Below are 27,614 nucleotides of genomic sequence, written 5' to 3' on the forward strand. Positions count from 1 at the left end.
AGTTTTGGCACATGGGCTCAGTAGTTGTGGGTCACGGGCTCTAGAGAGCAGGCTCAGTAGTTGTGGTGCACGGGTTTAGCTGCTCCTTGGCATGTGGGATCTTCCTAGACCAGGGATCGAACCCGTGTCCCCCGCATTCGCAGGCGGATTCTCAACCACTGCGCTACCAGGGAAGTCCCCAGGATTAGTTTTGATTTCTAAAAGAAGCTAGAGTGAAGAACAGATTCAGCCATTTTATTTAGTAACTTGTTCTGAACAGACAAGAATAAAATAAACCAAAATAACTCACATGTCTTTTTTCCTAGGTACATTTGACCTGGTTTAGTCTTTAATGCAATGAATGGAAAAACCATCCCTAGATATTTCTGCTTCAGTAGAGTTGGCCATTACTGAGCCGGAGCCCAGGCTAACTTTACAGCAAAGGTAGTGTGTTATTTTACAAATAAGCTAGGTTAACTAGCAAGGGTAAAGGACCATGGTAGCAGCCTTGGGAGGGGGCAGTGTCCCTGGCTTGTAGCAATAGTATAACTGGCTTCCTTTCTCTTCTCAGGCCTCAGAGAGAAATCCCTGGATGGTCTTCTTAGCTGACAGGTTGGGGTAGGAGGTTGGGCAGGTAATGAGGTGAAGCACAGAGTAGGGATTTCAGAAGCCTCTCCCCATCCCCTAGGGCAGCTGGTACCCGTACTCCTCATTTTCATACAGAGATACAAAGCTAAAGCGCCACGCCCTCCCCCATGCTCAGATGCCAGGATTGGGACTCTTCTAGCATAGAGGGCATTCTCTTTGGGCTGCTTGCAACCATACAGAAAGCTGATCCTCTGCCTTGGGAGTATCTTGGGCCCAACAGCTCTTTAGTCCTGGCATTTAGATTCTAGAGTTGAGGCTTCCCTTTAGTGCCTCCCGCACACTGAAGTGTTCAGCTTCTTAGTTGAATAGCCATCACCTCCCGGGGCTGGAGCTGCAGTTGCCCCACCCCTGTGGAAGAAGGGGAAATACAGTGTACCTTAAGAGAGGGAAACAGGATTTTTCTTTTTAAGTGCTACAGTCACAGGACACTGCTGGGGATGGGAGCGCACAGCCTAAGTAGTAGGTTCTCCTAGATTTCCTCAGATGGAGTGTCTCCCTCCTCATGTTCCTCTTATCTCCCCTCTTCCTGGTCCTGTCAGCAGCACAGGGTTTGTCAGAAACCTCATTGGAAGCCTCTTTATTTCTGAAGAGCAGCTTCCACCCCTCCCTTTCCTGTCATCAAACCTGAAAGCCTTAGTCAGGTATCTCACTTCCATGTTGAAACCAGGATCACTGGCTGTAAGTCTGGGAATCTGGGGAGTCCTACCCCCAAACCAGAGCAAGATATCTGCCCCCATGCTAAGCTCTCTGAATACTTTCTTTCTGTACATTCAGTATATTTGGTCCTATATACATCTATATACATCTCTCTACATATATATATATATATATATATATATTATCTGTTTCTCTTTCTTAGATAAACCTTTCATTTATATATCATAGCTTAATTCCCTGAGCCTCCACCTACCTCTTACCTGCTAGCCCAAGTAACACTCAAGGGTTTCATTGATTTCACCAGATCCCGCAGCACCACCCTTCCTCATCTGCATACCCTGAGTATCCTCCCCCATCAGTTGTGTTGCCTGTCCTCTGAAATCTCCTCCCTTAAGATCTGTGCCCAGTGCTCTCCTGAATTCCAAGTCCATGGTTGGTGTGGTCAGGGATCCCATTTCTCATCAGACCTGGCTGCTTCGAAAGCTTGCCTGATAGCCTGAAAGATGATTTCAGCTCAGAGGAGAGGGGGGCTGTAGTCTAAAGGACCACTTAGGGTTGAGGGAGGGGGCATTGCTCTCTGATGGGGCTTATGGGAGAATAAGCCAGGTTGTATTAAGAGGAGAGTATGATTTAAAGTGCAATTTAAAGGAAAGTGTGGAATCATGCAGGAGAATCAAAAAGGTTAAGTCAGAAAGTGTTCTCGTTTTGTTATCCAAGAATCTGAGGATTCTGGAGGCTTGGAATAGACAGCAGGGGAATGGGAAGAGAGTGTTTCCCTCAGGAGGGAAGCAGCTCTGTGCAGAAGAAACTTGATGGAGGATAACTTGCTAATGGATAAGAACACACACACACACACACACACACACACACACACACACACACACACACACACACACACACACACACACACACACACACACACACGTTGAAAGAAATCAAGTGAGTCTAACATTTGAATAAAGTTGAGAGCCCAGAAGCTGGCTCTTTGCCTTCTGTTCTCTGTCTCAGATTTTCAAGTTGTTCCGGTTCTTGTTTTCTTGAGAGCTAGGTAGTAATGGTGGGGTTTACAGTAAGTAGGGAATGAAGGGTCTTCATCTTCAAGATATAGTTAGTTGAGTTCAAGGAGAGATCAATATAAGAGGATCTTGTGCAGTTGTATAAATGGTGACCATGGGTCCAGCCTCCAAATTTCATGGGTTTCTCTGTGAGGCTCTGCACACAGATGCAGGTACTCATTCTGGATAAATGTGTACCTTATAACAACTGGCTGGTCCACCTTAAATAAACTGCCACTTGATTCATACAGGGACTCTGTGCCAAACCATTTGGGGTGGGGGAGAGTGTCCCTTGGTACCTAAATGAGAACAGGAAGCACTCTTGGGATTTGGAGCTTTAGAGCAAGTTCTGGTGCCCATACACCCTTCCTGACCCCATACCACAGTCCCCATCAGGGAACAAGGAGTGGCCTGAGTCTGATCTCGTAAAGTATGCCTTTTAACTTGCCTGAAACTGGCTTCATAGCAGAGGAGAGGAGAGATGAGACTGATATTCATTTTATACTGTCTCAGGAATGGCTGAGGGAGACCATGGTTATTTGATCAGGAGGTATAATTTCCTTCCCTCCCAGCACTGCCTAACAAAATAGCTGGCACTTTTCAGAAGGGCACTGGGAGGGGTAACAGTGTGAATAGTGTCTGCCAGCCACAGAGTCCTGCCTCTGCCCAAACCTTAACAAAGCACTGCCAATTCCCAGAAGCTCTATACAGCAGTCTGGAAATCGGAGAATGTACTCATCCCATTTGGTTGGTTTAACTTTCCTGGGGACTCTGTGCCCTGTGAGTCTAGTCTTAGTGGTAAGAGAGGAAGGCCCTTGCATTTTCTCCCCCTTCCTCCGAAGTTGGGTTTAGGTGAGAGTGGACTGGGCAGGAAAGAATCATAGAGAAGCCAGGGACAGTGTAATCTGGAACACCATTTCCAGACCTTTCTGTGGGGCCTGGGTGTTGGACTTTTTCCAGGGGAACATATTGGGGAAGGTCATTACTTTCATGGGACACAGGGAAACAGATCCCCCCAGGGCTGCCTGGAGGCCAGGTTCAAGGTTTTAGACAATAGCTCTGCATTAGTCACCCCACAATGAAGAGTTCAGTATTCAGGTCAGGAGCAGGTGTGGTGGCTGTGCCTGTGTGCTTTATATCTCCCGGGTCAACTTCAGTTCTCTGGGAGCAGAGGCATCTATGTGGGAACTGGGTATCCTAAGAAAGTGTCCACTTGAGAAACTAGAAAGAGGAGAACAATGGGGACCAAGGTCCCAGGTTATAGTCAGGAGTTGCCAACAGAAATTAACTACACCATGAAAAACCCTGGCTTCTTTCAACAGGTTTTGGTAGAGACTTCAGAATAAAATGATTCTGGACTCCTATATTTCTGAGGGCACAAACCCCAAAGGGACCATCAGAGACAGAGTCTAGCCTTAGGGAACTTGCTAAGTGGAAAGATAGGGAGGGGACTCCAGCCTCAAAGCACCAAACTTTCTGGTGGTGGTGGTGAGAGGTGGCGGGGTGGGGGGAGCCTATCCATCCAACTGCATGGTCCTCCTAATGTGAGTCTCCAGGCATGGCTGAGGCCTTCTAAGCCACTTCAGCCTAATCTTCCCTCTCCTTCCCCCATCCTGGCTTAAGGGACGTGTGCATCTTGGGGTGGAAGTGCGGTGAGGTGAAGGGAACAACGGGAGGAAGTCCAGTTGGCCTAGACTACTACAGGCCAACTGGGTTAAAGAAGAGGGAGCGGAGAAGGGTGCTTCTGGGGCTGTCCAGTAAGCCTGGGTAATATCCCTCACCCAGGATGCCAAAAGAGGAAAAGAGACCAGAAGTACGGGGAGGTGGGGAACCAAGCCATCAGACATTGCTGATGCGCACACTAATGGCACTGCCCTCCTTCTCATCCTGCTCCCTTAATGACTCCTCCAACTTGAGCTTTTCAGGGTCTCTGTAGCGTACACTGGTGTCGCGGAGGCCACTCGGAGAGGCTACTTTCACAACTTGGTCAAAAAGGCTAAAGTCTGCTATGTATTTGCCACTGGCTGACAGCGAGATGGCGGGTGTGAACTCGTAGCCCCAAAGGATCTCCTCCGGCAGATAGGAAGTGCGCACCTGGCAGGTGGCGCTGGTGGATTCCACTGTCCCACTTAGGATCAGCACCAGCTCGAAGTCACCCTCCCCACTGCGGAGGGGCAGGTCTTTCAAGGGACTGGTCTCATCCACCACGTGGTAGAAGGTAAGGGGCAGGATGAGGAAGGGGCTGTCAGAAGCCGTGTCCACTTGGAAAGTCACATTGACCTGGTTGAGCCGGATGTTCTCACCCTCCTTTGTCTGGTGGGTCTGAAGCAGCTTGCCTGTCACCTGGCAGCCAATGAGGAGGCTCTTACGCATGTTGGCGACTCGGATCATAAGACAGGGCTTTCCATTGTGTGCAGCTACAACCGCATGCTGGCTGAAACGGATGGTCTCCGCCCGCTTCTTGGGCCGGGCAATCTTTGCCAGGAAGGTACCCGTGATGAAGATTTCCAGGATGGTGGTGAGCACCAGCTGGGCAATAAGAAGCACGATGGCCAGTGGGCACTCCTCACTGATGTAGCGGAAGCCATAGCCAATGGTGGTCTGGGACTCAAGGGAGAAGAGGAAGGCCCCGGTGAGCGTGTGCACCTGTACCACACAGGGGGTATGGTTGGCTGGGGGTCCCAGCTCCAGCAGGTCCCCATGGGCTACAGCTACCAGATACCACACCACACCAAAGAGGAACCAGGTGCCTGCAAAGGTTGCAGAGAAAAGCAGAAGCTTGTAGCGCCACTGCATGTCAATGAAGGTTGTCCACAGGTCCTTGAGGTAGAGGAAGCGCTTGTCAGCAATGTGCTCCATTCTCACATTGCTGCGGCCATCTTTTGTCAGGACTCTCCTCCGTCGTATCCCTGGGCCCATTAGGGGCCGGCTTTCTGTCTGAGTGGTTTGGCTGTAATACACCTTGGCAACCGACGTCATCTGCAGAGAGCAAGACAGCATAATGAGCGGTATTGCAAAAATCCAGCAACTCCCAGCCACCACCCAATGGGAAGGGAGAAGAAACATTCATTTTAGTGCCACTGATTTGTCCTCTTATTAGCAAATGTTTACTGAGCACTTGCTATATGCCAGGCACTGTAGTGCAAGATGCTGGAAGGTCAAAGATGAATCTGACGGCATCCTTGCTCGCCAAGAACTCACAGCATAGTGAGAAAGATTCATGTTCAGTAAGCAAACAATTGCAGTACAGTCTGACATTGGTAATTCTTAGGAGAAGCAGAGAAGAAAGAGTAATAAGCTCACAGTTCCTTGAAGGTGGGAGTGAGACTAATGGTTTACTGGTCTCCATTCACCACAAAACCAGTTCCGTGAAGATCTCTAATTCTGAAATAGGATCCCTCCCCACCCTCAAGAATGGCAGCAGCAAGAAAGACTATCCTGTTGAACTCCTTCCAAGCCAGTCCCCCTTAACACACACATGCCCTTAATTTCTCCATTCTCTCCCCTACCTCCACGTCAGTACTCACTGGTGATACAAAGATATTCGCCTGGCTCAGAAGATAGCAGAAACTACCCATTCTTCTGCCCCTTAAGACGTTCTCTAAGCACCCTGCCCATTTCGCTATTAGTATTATCATTGTCATTATCATTATTATTGTCATCATCTATTTGCATCATCTGGGGAAATTAGGTCCGGGTTAGGGTCTGGGGTGGTGTTGGGAAGAGCACAGACAGAACTGAGCAAAAATAAACAAGTGAGGGTGGGGGCTTCCCTGGTGGCGCAGTGGTTAAGAATCTGCCAATGCAGGGGACACGGGTTCGAGCCCTGGTCCGGGAAGATCCCACGTGCCGCAGAGCAACTAAGCCCATGTGCCACAACTACTGAGCCTGCGCTCTGGAGCCCGCGAGCCACAACTACTGAAGCCCGTGCGCCTAGAGCCCGTGCTCAGCAACAAGAGAAGCCACTGCAATGAGAAGCCCGCGCACCACAGTGAAGAGTAGTCCCTGCTCTCCGCAACTAGAGAAAGCCCATGCGCAGCAATGAAGACCCAATGCAGCCAAAAATAAATAAATAAATTTATTAAATAAATAAATAAACAAGCGATGGTGGAGGAAAAACATCAAACTGAAGCCTCCTGGCAGCACAGGAACATTTTCCCAAGGACTGGGAGAAATGCCAGGTTGTAGGTGGCAAAATTGTCTTGACTGAGTGAAGTAGAAGAGTTAGGAGTGTATGTTAGTCTGTGGCTATGTCTGCACAAGTTCAAATTCAGGATTGCTATTTACTCTGATAGTAGAAAGTGGGACAAGGCTCTGAAATAGGAGACAACTCACTTAATACAAAGTGCCTGGCACCCCTGCCCAAGGAATAACTTGTACTTTTCCATCAGAGAAAGAATTGCAATCACTTGAGCCCTTGGACTCTGGATCTGATGGCCAGACCTTCTGGGAAGGAGCAGGTGACCTCTGGGGAATTTTAGTTCTTCTTGGAGAACACAGAGTGGCTCATCACGTTCTCCATTCCGAAAAGTCTATACCACTGCATTTTATCATTCTCCTTCACCCTGCCCTTATTCTGTATTCCCATGGCCTTACCCCTGGGAAACTCTAAATTATTTGGGTCCATTCATATATCCACCCAAGCAGACACGAAATTGGAAACCACCAACAGACGAGAATCCCAGAATATTCAGAGGCAACCTGGAGCCCATTTTACACCACGCACTTGGAACTTCCATACACATGAGACTTCTTGGCCAGAACTGGATGCCATCCACTTCCCAATATCCTTGGCTACTTTCAAGCAAGAGGGAGGCTTTGTAATTCTGAAGTTTGAAGAATTCTTATTTAGAGCCCAAGTGAAGCCCCATTCAGTACTCAATAGTAGTAATATTAATAAAAGAAACAACCACCACAAAGCTTGCATCTATGTACCATTCAAAGTTTACACATTAGCATGCCTTCTCCTTTGACCCTCAAACTCGCGAAAAGATGTGAAACCTCTACAGGAGATTTTGAGGAACAGGGGAATCTAAAACAGATTCTAGAGAACAAAGGAAGTGCTGGAAAGTTGTGGATAAGTGAGCATAATTTTAATTTTCAAAAAGAAAAATGAAGTACATTTCACAAACTACAGACAAACAGATAAGGTATCAACCACAGGCAAGATTCTAGAATGGAACATTAAGAAAGTGAATTCTTGGGCAGAGTGGGGGAAAGGTAGTTATCAGTAGGACCCAGTCTGGGGTCACTAAGAACAAGTAACATCACATCACGCTAACTTAATTTCCTTTTATGACAAGGTTACTAAATTGGCAGATCAGAGAAATGCAACAGAGAAAGTGCATCTAAGCAAGATTTTGACAAGATCTCAAGTTAGGTCCTTGGGGATACGACAGAGAAAAATGAACAGAATGCTTCTCTAATTAGGTGACTTAAAAAATCAGGGCTTCCCTGGTGGCGCAGTGGTTGAGAGTCCGCCTGCCGATGCAGGGGACACGGGTTCGTGCCCCGGTCCAGGAGAATCCCACATTCCGTGGAGCGGCTGGGCCCGTGAGCCATGGCCGCTGAGCCTGCGCGTCCGGAGCCTGTGCTCCACAACGGGAGAGGCCGCAACGGTGAGAGGCCCGTGTACCGCAAAAAAAATAAAAAAATAAAAAATCACTGTTGCTGGTGAGCGGATCATGATAGCCTGGAATCAGTTTTCTAGCAATGTACCACAGAGCATTATCTTTGGCCTTGCTCTAGTCGATGGTCTTAACACTAATTTTATTCAAAAATATGGAACACATGGCCATCAGTTATGCAGATGACACAGAGCTGGGACGGACTGCAAATGAAAGGTCTGAGGCAGAATTAGGATCCAAAAGGAGCAGAGGAGTGGGCCAAATCGAGCAAAAAGGATAAATGTTTGATTACATTTGGGTCCAAAAATTACCTGAGCAAGTTCTGCGTTGGAAAGATGTGATCTCGTAAGCAGAACCATGAAAATGAAATTAGGCATTTTAACAGAAAGTAATCCAGTGTGAGTTATCTACATGTTTTGGTTGCCAAAAAAAGCAATGCAATCTTAAGCTGCTTTAGTTGAATTAAAGTATCTAGAATAAAATAAGGATTCAGTTGATTCTGCTCTGTTGATCCCACATCTGCAGTATTGAGTCTCAAGGAGCAATCAGGACATGAAAGGATTCAGAACCAAATCATATGAGACGTGTTTGAAGGAAACGGGGAACTTTACTTGGGAGGAGAGACGATCTGAGGGATATGAAGGCTATGTGAGAATATTTGGTTTGAAGGGCTGCCATGTGAACAAAGGTTTGGATTTGTTCTTTGAGCTCCAAGGGGAACAACCAGGACCAGTGAGCTCAAACCACTGAGAAAAAGATTCCAGACTGATATGAAGAACATTGTAACAAATGTAGAAAGAGCATCTCAAAAGGTAGAGAGTACCCTGTCCCCAGTGGTGTTCAAGGACAGGTTGGACGAGTGCTTTGCAGAGATTCTAGAGAGGAGATTAAAGTTTTGGGTGGGAAGGTTAAAGATTGTTTTTAAGTTTCCAACTACATTCATAGAGGATCAAGATGCCTGCCTCCTCCCCATCTCTACCCCGCCCCTTCTACCATGACATCCAGAGATCCCACATCAAAGCCCTAGCTTTGTTTGTGCCGAAGAGAGACTCTATATCTGGGGAAATGGAAGCTCTTGGGGCCCAAGGAAAGTCTTGCTTATCGTTCCCAAGATAATAGTCTATGATTATATATCATTTTACAGTTTATGAAACATGTAATTTGACCCCCACACCATGAGGTAAGTAGGAAAGGCATCATTAGAAACTAAGGTTCAGAGAGATTTGCTCCAAGTAGTTTTGGAACCAGAACCCAGGTCTTCTGGCTTCTGATCCAGAACTTTTAAATTGTAGCAACTGCTTCTGTGCATCCCAGGTTCATTCTCACAGTCTCTTGTTTTCAGGAGGTGCCTCTGTGGTCCCCTGTATAGAGGATCACAGCTGAGACAGAGAAGACAGAGCCCGGAGCTTCCAGAGCCCAGCGTTAAGGCTACAGATTCGGGGCACTGGAGATTTTGGTACTGGCTAGACCTCTTTGTTGCGATTGCCACCTCCAGCTGTGTGCCTGCTGTTGCCAGCCTTTGTATCTGCCTCCTCCAGCTATTATCTGCTGCACCTCCCAGAGCCAGGCAGCTTTGTTCTCCCCGGTAGTGAGAGTCAGCAGCAGATAAACAATCAGCCACACTCCACCCCCCCGGGCCCCTGGGAAGGGAGCAGGCCCGAGTTCTGGAAATGGTTTGTTGCTGCCCCACCTGAAACACACAAACTCTCTCCTCTAGAGGGTACTGTTTCCCCCAAAACAGTCCCAGCCAGATACCAGGGACAGGAGCTGAAGAATTCTGAAAACAAAAGCAGCCTCTGAGTGGTCAGAAGAGAAACAGACACAATCACCTTCTTTCTCCTCTAAAAATTAAACTAACGAGTCCCTAAAACAAATGCCAGACACACCTACAGTGATGTCCAGCAGGTTCCCTCAGCAAATACCTCTCCCTCCTTCTGCTTCCTGCCTGCAGACTGACCTAGAGCTTTCTTTACCTGAGTCATTTGTTCTCCAGAATGAATGGATTTATCAGAGCCCTTCTTGAGGACAGGACTGCTCTGCAGTACAGACACTCCTCTTGTGAGTAAAACTGATCCCCGGCTCCCCACTGCTCTGAGCATGGCACTCAAGGCCCTTCATGATTTGGTCTCTGCCTCCTTCTCGGCTTTGGTCTTGCCACTCTTCCACACGTATCGTAGACTCCAGCTCCACAAAGCACCTCGCTGTTCATCCCTTCTACCTTTGGACCCGCTTTTGCACTGGACCCGCTCCGTGCCCACCTGATGACCTCCAGCTTATCTTTCAAAACTCACTCAAGTGTTAGTTGCCCCTTTGGAAGCCTCCCTGACCCTCGAAGAAACAGCTCATCTCCTCTACCTCCCCGCCCCCAGCATGGGTTTACTAAGCATGGTTTGTACACATTCCTATTTTCAAACATCGTCGTGCTTTGCAATGGTTTGTTTACCACTGTTTGCCATCTGTGAGTTCTCAATTTAAGCCCACAGACTGTGAACGTCACCTGTTTCCCCAGTACCAAGTGCAGTTTGTTAAGAAAGTCTGAGTAAAGGGATGACTGGAAGCCTGATTTAGAGAGACAGAGGCCTGAGTCAGAGCTGCAGCCTTGGTCTGCCTCACGGACTCTGCTCATGTGCAAATGTTTGCGATTTCTTTTTTCTGAAGGTGGGAGAGAGCAAGCCCCAAGGCACTGGTCCCAGCTCCCTCTGGGTTCGCTGTCCCCTTTGCTGGAAGATGAAGGAGGAAAACAAGCCTTGCTTGGGAATAGCTGTGGGCATAGGGGCAGACTCTGTCAAATTGAGTGACCAGAAAGGATGCTTCAGCCCCTCCGCGGGGCAGTGGTGGAGGGGGCAGGTTAGAGCTGTGCACCTTCTCCTGAAACCTGTCAGGCTGGGGTAGGGAGGGGTGGTGGGCAGGGAAGCAGCCCTGAGCAGAGAGCTTTATCTGTTCTCTCTGTGGCAAGAGCAACCTGAATGAAGAAGCTTTGGAGCACGAATCCTAAATGCATCCACCTCCACGTGTGAATGAACCCTTTCTTCTCTACCCCTGCCTCTCTTTCGTTTCCTAAATAGTTAACAGTGCCATCATCCTTTGAAAATCTAGGGATTATCTCAAACTCCCCTCCTTCCTCATCTCATCTCAATATTCACTGGATGCCACGAGCTGTGGGTTACTTGTGTCTCTTCCCCTTCATTTCACTGTCTTACTTTAGGTCCTTCACACCTTTTTGCTGAATCATCAGCCTCCTACACATCTCCTGTCTCTATTCTTTCTCTCCCCAAATCCTTCCTACGCTACTACTGGATCACTCTTCCCCAGTTACACCTCTGATCACAAATCAGTACACATGTATCCACTTCACAAAGCACTTTCACATTTTATTCTCACGGAATTCCTATAAGGTATTAAGATGACAATCCTTAGTTTATGAATGAAGAAACTGAAGCTCCGAGAGACGATGTGACTTGGTAAATCGAGACCTTCGGCCTCCCAAACCTCTCTGCCTCCAAACTCCACTTGTCATTATACTGTAACTATCTCCAAAATCCTTCCCCAACTCAATCCCTTCGACCTTTGGGTTTAGGTTTGACAGATAATGTGTCCACTAGCCATCAAAGAGAAGCCAAACTCAGTCTGACACAGTTGCATGGTCTGCTTCTACACCTCATTCCGGCCTTATTTCCTGCCTCATCTCTCCTATGGCAAACTTCAGACAAACCAACTGTCCCCTGCTCCCTGTCGCATACACCCATGCTTTCCTGCCTTCACGTGATTGTTCATGCTCTTCTCTTTTCCCGACCTCCCTTTCTCCTTGTCTCTACATAGCCATGATATCTTTCAGAGCCCAGTTCAAATGACTCCTCTTCCAGGAAGCCTTCTCTGATCCGCATAGCCTTAAGTAAGGCCTCTCTTTTCTGAATATATGTATTATATATATCTCCATCTATATCTCTTACGGCACATCTACTTGGTATAGCATGTGTCTTCTACTACAAAGAAGCTTCTTAAAATAAGGATTCAGCCATAACACGTTTTGATGAGTCTGATATACGACTAACACAATGTATGACACAGAGTAGGTGCTCAAGAAGTAGTTTATGAGTGAATAAATGAGCAGAAGGGGGCTCCCAAATCACTCCAGGTGTAGGGGCCAATCTAAGAGCACTGGGAACGGACTCCATCCTCCAGGAGGACTAAGGATATGTGGAAGCTCTTGGCCTGGGTACAACAGATGGAACTTCACTCTGGTCCAGGGCCTCTCTCCCTCTGGGGCCTTCTCACTCCCCCTTCTTGTTTGTGTCTTCTCTTGATTTTTCTTACGACGTTTTCTCTTTTTCCTTGTATCCACAGAAACCCCACTAACTAATTATAGACACTAATAGATACACAAACAAACCAAATGTCCTCATCTGTAATGATGCTGCCCACCACACAGGAAGATCCATGCAGTCTCAGTTGTGTTTTCATACATTTATACAATACACATTTACAGGGTGCCGGATTCTAAACAAGACACTTGAATTATGGAGGTGAATTAGGTGTGGACTCTGGCCTTGAGGACCTTACAGTCTATTAAGGGAGACAACCACATAACAGGCAAGAAGTGATAAGTGCCGTGGAATAGGGACCCATGAAGTGCTGAGGGACTTTGCAAAGGGAAAGGTGACATCCAGCTCAAGGGGGTGGGGCTGAGAAGGTGACGAACGTGTACTGATTGAGAACCTGTTAGGTGCTAGGCACTGGGCTAAGTTGTTGGGGATATTTTAATGTTAGCTCATATAATTCCTCAAACAACCCTGTAGGAATGTTATTATCCCCATTTATTATCCCCACTTATTACTAGGTTGTTATGAGTAAGTCACAACCAGGAGTTGAGTTTTTTCCTCCATACCTGACTGTCTCACTCAGGGGAGATTATATAGAGGAAGGTGGCATTGGGACTGGGCCTGAAGGATAGGCAAGATTTGGACCCTTGGAGACTGGAGTTTGGGGGTGTCAAAGAGCAGGCACCTCCAGGGAAGGGAGCAGTACAAGCAAAAGGTACAGCATTGAGTAGATTCAGGGCCAGCAGGGGATAGGAGCCAATCATTTTGGTTGAAGTGTTGGGAGCACATGAAAGACTTAACAGGACAAATCGGGAAAACAATGATGGGCTCTGATCCCACAACACCCTCCTGCCTTGTGGCCACTAGAATGAAGGGTGAGAGCCACACGGCGTGGGTGTGGAGCCCCATGCCTCCCACAGGGACCAGATGCAGGGACTTGGCCTCCTCTTCATGGTGCTCTAGCCGCATACCCTTTCACAGAGCCACTGGGTGAGTTTTCTCTTTTGACCATGGAGTACTTCTTCCTGATGTTTGGTTCAAGGAAATGGAAGAAGAAAGAAGGAGAGCAACTATCATTTACTGAATGCCTAGTTTAGACCAGCACTTCACATTTTATCTTTGCAACAACTCTGGGGAACAGAGTTTTTATCTTCACAGTTACTTATGAAACTGGGGTTCAGAGAGCCCAGGCAATGCAACATATATGTAGCAGAGCTGAGATTAGTACCTAGCTCTGGCTGCATTACAAAGTCCTTTCCACTGTAGCTTCAGGTTAATACTATATACTGAATTTGCCTTTGATGAGCAAATTCCACACTCAACAAGCAGAGAAGATGGACACCTAGCGCATGATAGGAGTCTAGCAGGAACCAGCCAGGTGTGAAGAATTCACCAGCAATGACACCCAGGGTGCATCTGATGGTTAGCGGTGATACTCTTTTGTTATGACTGTTCCATCTCAGTGCTCCTCTCCTAGGTTTGCATGGCAGGTCTTTATCCTCCCCATTTCCTTCTCTTGGGCTCTGCTCCCAACTCTCTTCTCATCTCTTCTATCATCTACACTGCCTTGCTCGTATTTCATGCTGGCTGTTACCAAAATGTGTCTCCCTGATTCTATCCTCCTTTTCACTGTCCTCTTTGTCTTTTCACTCCCTGCACATCTGTCTGGATCATCCCTTCTTCCCCTAAGAGTTTCTTCAGCCTCCTAGAAATCTGATTTTGGAAGATGGTGATATGGAAGAATACTATGCTATCCATCAAATCGCAGCTCGGACCTTCAAATTCTGCGTCACACTGTATCTCCACCCATAACCCGAAGCCTAGGTGCCTGCATTAGTAAAGGCATTCTAAGCCCCACAACCTTCTATTCTCCCTGCTTCTTCCCTCCAGAAAAGAGCTTCTTGATTTAGGGGTTTGGAAACAGGATCAGAAAGGAAGGCAGTTTTAGGAAGACAGGAGGCGTTCCCACTATAGCTATGAACTAATCCGATTATTTTAGGTTTGAAGGTACAGGAATACCTGAACCAGTCACTGGGGGGTAGAGATAGAAATAGAAAGTGGTAGTACCAGCTCCTTCTCTGTCCCAGTAACTGCCCATCATGCTCAAGTGCTACGTTTTGAGACAGCCCTGCACACAGAGAGGTTGTGAGCATGACCAGCTCCCGGGCCTGAGGTTGGGCTGGTCTCTAAGCCCACACTCATCTTAGACAGCTGAGCTGGGTACGTGTCCAAGCCTAGCATCCTGGAGACAGAACTAAGAAGGCAGCATTATCTGGTAGAAAGTGGGCTCGACTGGGAAGCAAGAGACTTAGGTGCCAGCCTCAACTCTGCCTCTGACTAAAAGTGACCTTGGGTAGGTGTCTAAAGCTCTTCAGCCATTATATCTTTAATTGTGGAAAAAGGGCATTGGATTAGCTCCACACTTCTCAAAGTAGTGTGCCAGGAGGTGTTCAGAACCACAGGATTAAATTTAATGTATTTTCCTGAGCTATCAATTTTACTCAAGGGTTTTGAGGGAAAATCTTATTTTAATATTAAACAAACGATGTCTGATGGAGTAGAATGAAAAATTTACATAATTTAAAAGACAAAACAGATTTCAAGGATGTCCAGTGTGTGGGAGCTTATGGCCCATCCCTGTGTCTTCTGGGGTAAAATTCCCTCTGCCCTTCACAACCTGTTTCTGGGTCAGGTTGGGAGGCTCTGTGCTTGAGGGTTTTCAAGGTCATTTCCTGTTTTAAATGTCCACATCCAGCCTGTGTCCCTCCCAATACAGATTCGTCTCATCCCTCCCACTGGCCTTGGTGGAGACAGGAGACTGCTACTCAGCCCCCTCTCACCAACCATATTATCTCTGTTTTGGATACCAACTCCAACTTGAATAGCGGCCTTGGAGGCCTCCAGGAGGAGATCAGCTGCACTGGGGACTGAAAAGGAGCATTTCTGGGCTCTCAAGTGTTCTTAATGAGAGAGGGGGGAAGAGAGGAGAAAGGAGACGGGTGTCAAGGAAGGCCTGGAAGAAAAGCACTGCGGGATTATGTAAGCCCTCAAGGTTGGGAGAAGAATGGAGTCGGGTTTGGGGTTCTTTTTAAACTTGATGGCTTTGTTCATTAATCTCCCTTCTGTCCTGCCCCAAAGAAAACAAACAAATAGAAACAGAGCCAGATGCACACAAATCTTGAGGTGGGGAAGAAAAGGGCCGTGTGTGTGTCGGGGGGCCTGCCTTGCCAGCTGAGTCACTGCTGCCTCTGCCTCTCACCCTCCAGTCTCCTTCCCCTTCCCTCCCATCCTCTAGCCTCGGCCTGACACAAGGCCCTGGCCCAAGGAAGAATAGGCTTTTCTTCCCTTGTGTCAACGTTTGGAAAGTTCTCATAGACTGATCAAAAGAAAGGATAAAAGCCTTCAAAGCGTTTCCTGGGAGCCTGTGACCTCCATCTGGCCCTTCTGACCCCCCTGTGTGTTTTCCGGTCAAGAGAGGGAAGAACACAGAGATGGGGCCATGTCAGATGTTCGCCTCTGTCCAGACACCACCCGTCCTGTCAGTGTGGGCTGATTGGGACCACTGCCCCTTCTTCCGCCCCAATCCCCAGGCAGTGCCTCTGTGCCCTGTGAGAAGGGAACAGTGTTCCTGCAGAGAACTGCCCAGAGTGGGGTACCTCAGCGACCCCCCTTTCCCCAGCTGGAGAGGGAGGATGACTTCCTGGCACACGCAGCCCATGGGGACTGCCTCTTTGATGCACCTGCCTCCTCACCCTCCAGCCCCCCCAGCCCCCCAGCACGCTCCCTCTCTGAGTCACCACAGCGGCCACAGCACCTGCGCCTACCCATTGTGTAGGGCTGCAGGGCTGCACATCCTGGTCCTGTCTGAGAAGCTTGGCACTGTGCAGAGTTCAGCTGAGGACAAAGGATGCACCACTGCCTCCTCAGCCCCAGCTCCAGCCATCCCAAGAGCCTGCAGGCCTGGCCCCATCTGGGTCCTCACCCCAGAGGAACATCTCAGAGACATTAACCCATCCCTCCTCACCTTGACCGAAGAGCCAGAAAAATCAGTCCAGGTGCTAAGACACGGCTGGAAGCAATGGCATTAGTACAAATAACTTCTGTTGTCATTGTTATTCTACTGTTATCAGTAAGACCTGCGACACTGAAAGGGCTCCCAAGCATACTGGGGGAGATTTCAGAGGGGCTGGGCTGGCGATGATCAAGGGGTCTGTTGAAGACCTCTTATTCGTGTGTCAGCCTGCTCTATTTAATCAGTCACCACCTGGCCTAGGCTCCTGGCTTCTCCATAGGGGAGAACCCAACTGATCCCCAAAGATACTGGTTGAGAGGATCACCCTAGTTGAGAGGTTAGAAGTATTCTTCCAGACAGAGCCCCCTAGGGAGAGTTCACCCCCATGCCCAGCTGGACTTAGTGGAGAGGGTGCTGGCAAGACTATACAGATGGCTGGAGGGGAGCGGAGGAGATGAGAGGGACTCCTGCAAACTTCAAGCCTCACCGATCCTCAGCCTGGGGCTGAAGATTACCTCCCCGCCACCAGGGGGCAGGGCTCCCCAGCCCCATGGGACTGCCCTTGCCCTGGCGGCTTGCCTTCTCCTGTCCTCTCCTGCCCACCAACCCCAGCCCACCCCCTTTTACTGTTAGGTTGAACCATATGAAATCACCAGTTTTAAAGAACGGGTCCCATGTCAGCAATATCAAGTGGTCCAATTTACCAATATTTAATAACAGTAAAAATAACAGCATCAGCCTCCTTCAGACTCCCAGGCTCTGCATTGATATGAAGCACATTAGACGCAATTCCACTTGATCCGCACAGCCAGCTGGTGGCAGTTAGAGCCGCAAGAATCTCTCTCCAAGGTCACAGCTAACCTTCCAATCATCAAAGCCAAGGGCGTTTTCTCAGTCCTCGACCCCAGCAGTCTCTCTGCATCATGTGAGACTGATGGCCAGCCTGTCTGCCCTGGACACTCTGTCCTTCGGTTCTTATTGAGATGTGGTGGGGATCCACTGATTTTGGAGACCTTGATTAGCTCATTAGTGGCCCTGCCACTTCTAGGCTTTGGGATTTGGAGCAAATCACTTAAACTCTTTGAGTTTCCTTTTCCTTTACCTGCAAAAAAAAAGGGGCCTAATGATATCTACCTCACCAGAGTGCTGGGAGAATTAGATAAGTGCACAGACGTACCAAGAGCACTGGGTGGGGTCAGCACTAACGGTGCAGAGTCTCATCTTCACTCTCTGACATGGTCCTCCAGGCTCTCTCCTCCCGGTCTCTTTAGGTTTGGTCCATCTCTCTTGCTGTGGTCTCTCGCGGGCCCTGAATTGTTGGTGTTTCTCAGGGATCCCCCTTGGCATCTCTAACCACTCTGCTCTCCCTTCCTCGGCTGTTTCAACCACTCCCACAGATTCCCCTCACCTCTGCCCTGTACAACCAACACTTACAGGCTCCCTCTAACTGGAGAGTCTAGTTTTAACGTGTTCAGACTGATATCCTCTCTACTCAGAAGGGAGTCTCTCCTGTGCTTCCCCTCTTGTTCCCAGCATCACCGTCCATTCAGTGCCCAGGCTGGAAACCTTAGAGTCGCCCTCGGTTTCTCTCTTGCCGCTCATCCAGCGGGTCACTGGGTCTTATCAATTCTGCCTTTGTGGGCTTCTCTCCAACTCCTTTGAGGCTGCCCTAGTTCTCTTTCACCTGAAGTGCTGCAATGATCTCCTGTCTTCCCACCCCCAGCCTCGCCTCCCTCACCTCCACCCCCTCAGCTGCCGCAGTGCCTTTCAACAACACAATTACATCCCATCGCTCTGGCTCTCAATCCTTCAAGGAGTTCCACAGCTTCTGTAGTAAAACCCAAACTTCTAGACATGGCATTCAGAACCCTCCACCATCTGATGCCACCTTGATTTCCAAAGCCTCTCCTTTTGGTACTTTTCCCTATGGACCCCATCTTCTAGCCATATAGAATTGCCACTGGCTCTTCAAACGCAGTCTGCACCCCACTTGCACGGCCCCATGCTTTTACCAAGCAGGTCTCTCTGCCTAAAATGCCCTCATTACTCTCTCTACGTTCCCGGGACGCTTTGCCACATCATCGATATAGCACGCCTCTGTCCTTGAGAGATGGTGAGCTCCTTGAAGGCAGAGACTACACCTCAGTTCTCTTGTCAAGCTGGTGCCTTTGAATTTAACCTAATTGATTAGTATAGAGGAAAGACTTAGACATGAAATCCCTGGTCTGATTCCAGGCTAGGGATGCCAACCAACTGCGTCTGGGCCGTCATTTACCCCACCTCCTGCCCTTAACAGATATCACTAATTCATCACAGTACTTTTTTCCTCACTGAACCTCAGAATCTTTCCCAGCATGGTGATACAGAGAGCCGTTTTCCATCCAATGCAGTTAGCCTCACAAATGAAACCTATTTGTTATCCTGGCAGGTCTGGGTCACAGCCAAAGTTCCCTATCTATCCTTCTTTCCCACTATTTGCCATCCAGATCTGTGCCATCTACTTGCTATGGGAACTTCAGTCAATCTCTTCATCTCTCTAGGGCTCAGTTTCCTCACCTAAGGAGGCAATAAAACCTTCCATTGTTTGGTTGGGATTACAGGAGATAAAAGTATGTGAAATCTGTAAGGCCTGTATGCAAACATAAGATATTATTATTAGCCTACTTTGCAGATGAAAGAAAAATAACTAGCAAATTAGAGAAACCAAGGCTCCGAGAGGTAAAGTAACTTGCTGATGTTTATTTAATGGCAAAGCCGGACCCTCTGTCTCCAAGTCCCGGGGACCTTCACTCATGCGGCCTCTCCACACCCACGTGGGCTCGGTGACGCTCCAGCTACCTCCTGCCTTATTTGTCCTTTCTCCAGGGTAACAGTGATTCATGCGGTAGGACTTACTACAGCCCTGGAATTGGAGGAGGCTTCCAGCCCACCTCCTTCATCCTACCTCCCTGTAATTCCATCATAATTCCCAAGGTGAAGCTCCCTCCAAAACCCATTCAACCTGCCGAGAGGTAGGAAAGGTGTTTAGTGAGGGATGACACACAGAACTCAGTTCCTACATCATGCTCGTTGGCCCCTTGCCCTCCTGCTTCCCCTTGGGGGCTCCAGCCAGCTGGCAGGCTGCTCAAAGCCCGGGATGAGGGGTAAAACACGGAGAGGTTTGGGATCGTAACTCTGAAAAGAGAGGGCATGGGAGTTCGGTTAAGTTCCTTCTTCCCCTGAAATTGTTTCCCTCTCATAGGGGGCAAATGAAGGTACCAGGCTTTACTAAAATCTGTAAGGGCTGCAAAGTGTGGCCAGGGGGAAGTCAGGCTTGGGGCTGGAGAGAAACAAGAACTGAGCGTTCTCCTGGTGTGCAGCCTGCAGATGTGCAGGAAGTTGTCAAGAAAGGCGTGCTGACCCTTGTTATTGGCCAGGGGATGAGTGAGGCCTCGAAGGTACCCTCATCAACTGTGGAGTACCTCGGGAAACAAGGCATTGATGTGCGGGTCCTCCAGACAGAGCAGGCACTGAAGGAGGATAATGCTTTTGTTACCCAAGGCATCAGGGTGGGAGGGGTCTTCCATTCCACCTGCTGATGGAGCCTTAAGAGAATAACTCACTAAGAAATGATAAAAAAAAAAATTAATTTTTTAAAGAGCCCAGGATGGCCAGGTCCCAGAAGATAAGGTTTTTGGGGTGGAGGCCAGGGAGCCACTGAGCTGTCACCAGATCTGCCACCAGAATCTGAGAAACCAGAGAGAGGCCAACCTGATGGGACCGGTTCCTTAGGGTCCTGGAACCAGTGGGGCTCCCCACCTGAGAGAAGAGAGGGAGGCTGACCTACCTCCCGGCTGAAGCCCCCTTCTCTATACCTTTTCTCATCTGTGATCTTAGAAGCTGTGTGGCTGTGATGAGGGAGGCCTTGGACCTAGTCGGTGGACGGTCCAAGAGGCAGTGTAGGTGGCGGGGAGGCAGGAGAGTTACCCCCTCCTGTCAATGATTCTCCTGTCAATCAGGAGAATCATTTCTGAACTGCTTCCTAGCCTGTGTTTTGTTCATCTTTGTGACCTCCTCAGTGCCTAGTATAGAGCTTTGTCCAAGTATTTTTTGGCTTAAAAGAGCCCATAGGATTGATATTGTACATTTCTTTTCCCTCCCTCAGTCTCCCTTTTTGGTATGTGACCTGCTTCATCCTTGGGAAGTCCTTCCTCCGAGCTTCCCATTAAAGCGTCAACCTTCAGACAGCTGTGCGCACTGACTCGGTCTCTCCATCCGCCTTTACTCCAGGCTGAAGAGCTGTCTTCTCTCTAGTTTCCCTCAGTTCTCACTCCACACTGCCCTCAGCCCACTGCCATCAACACTCTCGTGTCTCTCTCTCATGAGGGGCCAGGTGGGGGAGGCGCCAGGTGGGGGAGGGCCCACCGTGGGTACTCAGTGCTTAGCACGGAGCCTCAATGCCAGAAACCCAGAGCCTTCTGCAGGAGGCAGATCCGTCTTTCATCATGGGAAAGGAGAGAGGCGGAAAACTCCAGACCTGGACCCCAAACTGGTCCAGAGTCGGGCAACTGTGGATAGAGCTTCTCCCTGGACCGACCAGGTCCTCCTGGGAAGCCCAGTGCTTCCTGGAGCCCACGTGACCAAAGACAAGAGGACTGAGCTTGGGAGAAAGAAAAGTAGGAAAAGAAAGATGGAGGCGAAGTGGAGGGATCCCAACTCGTAAGCCCCAAGAATGACAGGTGGGACCGAGTATGTAATAAGCTGGCCTCTCCAGCACCAGAATTCTCGGTCCTCCACCCACCCCTCACACACAGCCTCTGCCCGCCAGCTACACTAAGCTTCTCCCAGTGCTTGAACAGGCCATGCCTTCTCTTACCAACAGTTCTTGGCAAACAATGGGGCCTCTTCCGTGAAGCACTCTTCCCCTCCCCACTCCACCTGGTCGATCTCTACCCTTCCTTCAAGCCTCGCCTTAGATGTCACTTTCTCTGAGAAGCCCTTCCAGACGCCCACAGCCCCAGTGTGAGCTGCTGCCCCTCTGTGTCCCCACGTGCTGCGGACTTCCCCACCTCAGCCCTTGTGCTGGGTTTCCACGTACCACGTCATCCTATCCTCCCTGAGAGGTGGGTAATGCCATTGCCTTCATGTGAATGTGTGGAAACCAGACTCAGAAAGGTTAGCTGACTTGTCCAGAAGGACCACGAGTAAGGAAGAGGTGACTGCAAGTTGAACCCAGGCCCACTTAAACTGCACTTTTCATCTGGCCACCATATCATCATGGCATGTCGGCGCTGGGAGGCCCGCATGGTCATCCTGTTCAACCCCTTCATTTCACTGAAGAGGAAGCCAAGGTTTAGCAAAGTTGAGTAACTTTCCCACAATCACACAGCCGGCTTATAGCACCAGAATCAGAGCAATAACCCTGACTTTCTTCTTCATCCCAAAGCTCTCTCTTCCTACCAGATCTTTTCTTAACCCTGGGGTCCTGAAGGGCCAACCTGGGAGCATTATCCACTGAGCTCTTCCCCTCCAATCAAAGCCCCAGCCTAGGGGTGTCCAGTGTGCGCCTCCCATCAGCAGGCCTCAGGAATCTCCTTGCCCCACAGCAGCTGGCCCAGAAATATGACAACAAGAAGAGCTGGAAGAAACAGCAGATAGCGGGCCCGTTGAGAAGGGGCAGATTCAATGATGTTCTCTGCTAGGGGCTGTGGAAATGATCAAGGGAGTTATCTGAGACAGCTGGAAGTCCATGGCCCACAGGGGCCCTGAGCCCCTTTGGAAATGTCTCCTAGGCCACCCAACCTCTGTTTAATAGGCGGCTAAGCTGGGCCTCTCTTTCTCATCGGGGGAGTGAGTCTTCCACCTCTTTCCATCCTTCCCCTTTGCCTGCGAATCCCTTATACCCAGGAAATGCTTCCTGCTAAGTCAAAACTTACTTGCTGCTGCCTAAGGGATTTGTTCTTATTTTTACCCTTGGTGGAGATGGAGACCCATAGGCACCCTGTGCTTCTGAGCATATTCAGGGAATTGAGCCACCTTCCCCGACAGGGGTCCTCGCCACTCCCTTTCCTTCTCAGGTTCCACATTTGAAGAGCAACCTCTGACCCTCACATAGAGAAGCCTGGCCTGGGGGTAGGGGCGGCGGGTCTACTGTCACCCTGGGAGGGAATCTCTCTGCCCTTCCCCAACTTTCCACTTATTCCTTATCCACATTTCTCCTTTGACTAGAAGGATGGGGGCAGGGGTGGCCCAACGACACTGACTAGATGCAGAACTAGATTCAGAGGTGGCTGTCTCACTGTCCCCCCCCACCCCACCCCACCCCCCCCCCGAGCCTGAGTGCAGCTGGAGGGGCTGAAATTGTCCTTTGGCCAGGCCTCATTCTCCAACAGGGGACATTTGGAAGGGCACTTGGAGTCCGAAGAATACACCAGAGGATAAGGGCTGGGAGAGGAGTGTTCCTGCGTGGAGGAAAACAGATGGATGACGCAGCTTCAGCAGAATCTGGCAGCCAGCGGGGGAGCGTGCTAGGTGAGCGGTGGGGTTAAGGCATAGAAGGGTCCTGCAGGGGGCTTTGCAATTCTGATGTAAGGGAAACATCATGGAGATCGGCATTCGATAACATTTGCAGATGAGCAAACCAACATCAGCTTAGTTCTCCATCTAATGGGGTTTCTGCAACTGTGACCCCATCAACCACCCCAGGCCCCAGCACACCATCGCGCAAGCAGCCCTCAAATCCTCGGGGTCCTGGTCCTGGTAAGCCCTCCATCTCTTCCCTTTTTTTTTTTTTTTTTTATCTTTTATTATTATCTCTTCCCTTTTTAGGGTACCTGCTCCAGGCTTCCAGAAGATGTCCCAGACCAGAATAGTAGGAGAGGCGTAGACATGCCCTATAGATCCTTATACAGACATAGGATATTAACAGGGAAGGTCAGAGCCGGGTGTTGTGAAGGACTTATAATCAACAGAGATCTCAAACTCCAAACCCTGGCCAAGAAGGCCATGGGGCTCCTCTCTCCAGTGATCCATCAGAGGTGGGAATGGGGCCCATGGGAATGTAGGAGACGAAAGGAGGTAGGCTCACCCTGCCTAGAGGCAGTCAAGGGTCAAGGTGAACTTTTGAGTTTCTTTCTGGATGCAGAATCCTGTTTAAGGTCCCTGTACCCATTGTTCTCCCCCACTCCAACCCCAACATGCCCCCACTCTTCCCAAAGAAGGTGGGCAAAAGATAATTCTGTGAAAATTCCACATGGGTTGGGTCATCTGAGTGAAGCCAAGAGGCATAGTGACCCCTCCCCCGCAAAACACAACCCAGAAAAACACCCAGCAGCAAGAGACTTCCATTCGAGAATGGAGTCCCAGTCTTGCCACCTGGATATGTCATGTCACCTGTCAGAGCCCTACTATAAAACGGGGAAATGATAACGAGGCCATCTACCTCACAGGGTGGTGAGAGGCCGTGACCCTGAGTGCACTGGGCAGATGCAAGGGCTGGTGGCCCTGGGCTGGTGGCCCTGGGCCGGTGCTGGGGCAGGCTGGGGTTGGTCATTCCCGCATGACTCCATTCAGTGTGTTTGGCTCCGCTCTGGGGCGGGGGTCCTGGCTCACCAAACCTCTCTGTGGTCTGTGGGATGGGGGGAGGGGCGGGCGTGCTCACGGTTCAGCAGAGACCGTGTCCGTGGTTAACGTATAAGCAAGTGCGGTCTGGAGCAGCGGGACATTCCCCGCCCCAGGGCCACATTCTTGAGGTCACAACAAGTGCAAACTTGTCATAACCTGTGTTGGAGCAGCAGGGGGCAGCGAGGGCACGGGGTGGGGGGTGGTCGGGGGCTGGGGCGCTGGTGCTGAGCCGCTGGAGGCTGGAGGCTGGCGGAAGGGGTGCAAAGGGGATGGAGGGCGGGTGTGCTGGTGCATATGCGAGTGGCCGGTGCGGGTCTGTGTACCTGAGTTGGCCTGCTGGGTCTGGGCACATCCGCTCCGGCGTGCGTCCGGGAGCCGTGTGTGGGGCCGCATGCATGAGCGTGTGCCTGTGTGTCTCTGCATATATGAGCCTCGTGGTGGGAGGAGGAGGAGAGGCGGGAAGGCACGGGCCGCGGCGGCCGGGCATGTGGAACCGAGGAGTGGGCAGGCTGAGTGCCCCTTCCCCTTGGCCGGCCTCACGGAACCTGCATTCCAAGTCCATCCACAGACCGCCCCACCCCCGCCCCCTGTAAGTCGGGGCCTCTCCCGGCCTTGGGCCCATCTCCCCAGCCTGCCCGGGGAGGAGGGGGGGAGGGGTCGCCTCCTGCCCATCCCCCCTGGCTCTGGCCCCACTCCCCCAAGCTCGCTGGGCCCTCCGGACACTGGGGCGGGTGGGGGTGGGAGCGGGGGGAGGCTCTGAAAGCAGGTGACTGTTTGGGGGAACTCGGGGACAGAGCCCCCATTGTGCCCTACCCGGAGGCGCCTCAATGGAGCTCTGGGGCACAAAGGGGCTTTGACAATGGGCAGGACATTAGTATTCAGAGCCAGCCCCTCGGCCCTCTCCCTGTCCCACAGCCCAGGGGCGGGGGCTGGGGGGATGCTGGCCTGGCGGGTGGAGGCAGGGGGTGGGGCAGGGCTGAGACTTAAGAGATCTCAGCCCCCGGGGGCTCCCCTGGGGACACTGCCCAGGAGACAGGGAAGGGAGACTAGACCAGGGCCCCCAAACCTGCCACAAGCCAAAAAGGGCTTTCCAAATGGAAAAAACCAGGGGGACTGGGAGGGATGGGGGAGGAGGGGCTGTGGGAGGCCAGGCCCCTTCCTCCCAACCGGACTCTGGAAAGAAGCACGTGGGCAGCCTGACCCCACCCACTTTGGGCCTCAGTTTTCCCATCTATTCTAGGGAACTGTGTGGGTGGCAGAGGAAAAACTGAGCAATAGATAGCAAGGTCTCAAACCTAAGCCCGCCCCGGCTCCTCAGGCTCGGGGGCTGCTGGTGGGATCTGACCCTCCAGAATGCTTCTGCTCAGGGTGGGTGCTTGGGGTTTGGGGTATTTAGGCTTCTGACGAGGTGGTACCTGCAGCCCAGCTCAGGGGGGTTTGGCTGACAGGCCAAAGAGCCAGGGCTGGCTCCTCCCACCCTCACCCCTGGTGTGTTCGTCTGTCTCCCCATCTGCCTCATCCCCACCCCCACTGGCACCCTTCCCAAGGTGCACGCACTGCCCGTGGTGCCACAGCACAAAGGGCAGGGTCAGGAGCCACCGGGAAAGGGACCCGGAGCCTGGAGTGCTGGGAGACTGAGAGGAGGGAATGATCCAGGAAGGGGCTGCAGGCAGTGAGCAGGAAAGAGACACCCCAGGAGAAGCAGTGTTGCCCCATCCCAGACTTCCTCTGCCCTGGGCCAGGAACCCTTAGGAGAGAGGGCTGGGGCCGCTTTACAGAACTGCTCCCCACAAGGCAAGATGGAAAAACTTTCTGGGCTAAGGAATGCCTTCCCCTGGCTTGCTTTCTCCTTTTTCAGTTGCTGTTGAGGTCAGGAAGTCCCTCCCTGCTACCCGCCCTCAACTCAAGGCTTCCTGCTCTACTCCTATTGGCCCTGGATGGTACACTTGGGATTGCTGGGGGAAAGGTAAGTTCTGCTCCCCTCCTCTCAGGACCTTGGGTTTTTTTTCCCCCACTGAAAAAGTCTGGTGGGGAACGTGTAGGGCTAAGAGTTAGAACTCCTGGGTTCAGGGCCCAACATCCCTGTTAACTTTTCCTGGGACCTCACACAAGTCACTTTTCCTCTCTGGTTCAAGCAGCCCGCGTCTGCAATTTGGGAAAGGTCACTTCTGCATCGCACTGCCTCCTGGGCCCGTGGGCAGTGGATTCAGGGGCAAGGCTCTGATATTTAATAAGAGCTCATATTATTTAGCACTATGCTAGGCCCTTTTCTAGCGTTACATCGTCTAATTCTCAACAATTCTAAAAAGTAGGCACTTTTTTAAAAGCTCCATCTTATAGACGAGACAACCGAAGCACAGAGATGTTAATAATCTGCCCAAAGTTACACAGCTAGTGAGTGGTAGAACTGAGATTCAAGCTCCAGTAGGTAGTCTGTCCCCAGGACCCACATGATTAACCACTACCCCATACTGCCTCCCTAGTGAAAACATTCAAAAGACCATGGGCAGCTAACGAAGATCAACCAGGATGTTCAAATCACCTGGGGCTTTTCCAAACTGTTTTCTGACGTTCCTCTGGACTAGTTAATTCTCAAAGTGTGGTCCAGGGACCCTGGGGGGTCCTGAGACCCTTTCAGAGGCTCTATGAGGTCAAGCCTATCTTCATAATAATACTAATGTTATTTGCTTCTTTTCACTTTCATTCTCTCATGAGTGTTCAATGGAGTTTTCCAGAAGCTACACTGCAATATGATATTGTAACATATTGAATGCAGAAGCAGATATGAAACACCAACTGTCTTCTATTAAGCCAGATATTGAAAAGATTTGTGAAAATGTGAGACAATGCCACTTACTAAACTTTTGTTTGTCTGTTTTTAAATATAGCTATTTTTTCATTAAAGATATGTCATCTAGGGCTTCCCTGGTGGCGCAGTGGTTGAGAGTCCGCCTGCCGATGCAGGGGACACGGGCTCATGCCCCGGTCTGGGAAGATCCCACATGCCGCGGAGCGGCTGGGCCCGAGAGCCATGGCCGCTGAGCCTGCACGTCCAGAGCCTGTGCTCCACAACAGGAGAGGCCACAACAGTGAGAGGCCCGCGTACCACACACACAAAAAAAGTCATCTAAATTGACATGCAAAACGGGTTTATTGCTGTTATTTTTAAATGCATGAATGCATATTTTAAGTTTCCTCCCATTTCTAACCTATCAATGTAATCCACGTGAACAAAAGCGCTTTTCAGTCTTCAATAATTTTTAAGATGTGAAGGGGTCCTGAGACCAAAAAGTTTGAGAACCACTGCCCTAGACTCAGACATCCTCGCCCTTTCCTCTTGCCATTGCCCATGTCTTTTTTACAGAGGGTCAACCAGGGAGATTTAGATGTGGGAAGAAGGTGTGTGCCCGGGTCGTGTGGTTGGGAAAAGGATGGGGGTGGAGCTGAGGATATATCGCTAAAAGGTCAGGCCAAACCCGACTTGAGAGCTATGCCCACATGTCTCCCAGCTTGCAGGCTCCCACCCAGAGGTATGCTGCAGACAACGGGGCTGTCCCAGACTGGACTCTGGCCTCTGCCCCTTTCCCACTCCAGACGCCCACTGACAAGCCCAGCATCAGGCAGGAGCAGACCTCCCTGGCGAGGAGAGAAAGGTTCTGTGGATACCCACGTGGATTTTTGTGTTTGGGCCAGCAGCGCTTAATCTGCTGCTTAT

The 27,614-nt window shown here is 50.3% G+C and overlaps 2 protein-coding genes across 3 annotated transcripts in view; one reads left to right on the forward strand and one right to left on the reverse strand.

The window, feature by feature from the left end:
- The window catches only part of KCNJ9 (potassium inwardly rectifying channel subfamily J member 9), a 55,723-nt gene that overhangs the window by 6,524 nt on the left and 21,585 nt on the right, over positions 1-27,614 (forward strand). The window contains exons 1-2 of one of the 2 annotated variants that reach the window (XM_067728322.1): positions 22,698-22,807; positions 25,758-25,865. The gene's annotated coding sequence lies outside the window, so the exon portion shown is untranslated. Of the gene's footprint in view, positions 1-22,697; positions 22,808-25,757; positions 25,866-27,614 lie in introns of those variants that run through there. The other variant, XM_067728321.1, reaches the window with a different exon arrangement.
- The window catches only part of KCNJ10 (potassium inwardly rectifying channel subfamily J member 10), a 32,654-nt gene continuing 5,258 nt past the window's right edge, over positions 219-27,614 (reverse strand). Inside the window, exon 2 of the mRNA XM_067728325.1 lies at positions 219-5,318. Within this exon, the coding sequence (XP_067584426.1) occupies positions 4,179-5,318 (1,140 nt within the window). The 3' untranslated portion in view covers positions 219-4,178. The remainder of the gene's footprint in view (positions 5,319-27,614) is intronic.

The sequence above is a fragment of the Pseudorca crassidens genome, chromosome 2 (genome assembly GCF_039906515.1).
Source record: "Pseudorca crassidens isolate mPseCra1 chromosome 2, mPseCra1.hap1, whole genome shotgun sequence".
NCBI lineage: Eukaryota > Metazoa > Chordata > Mammalia > Artiodactyla > Delphinidae > Pseudorca > Pseudorca crassidens.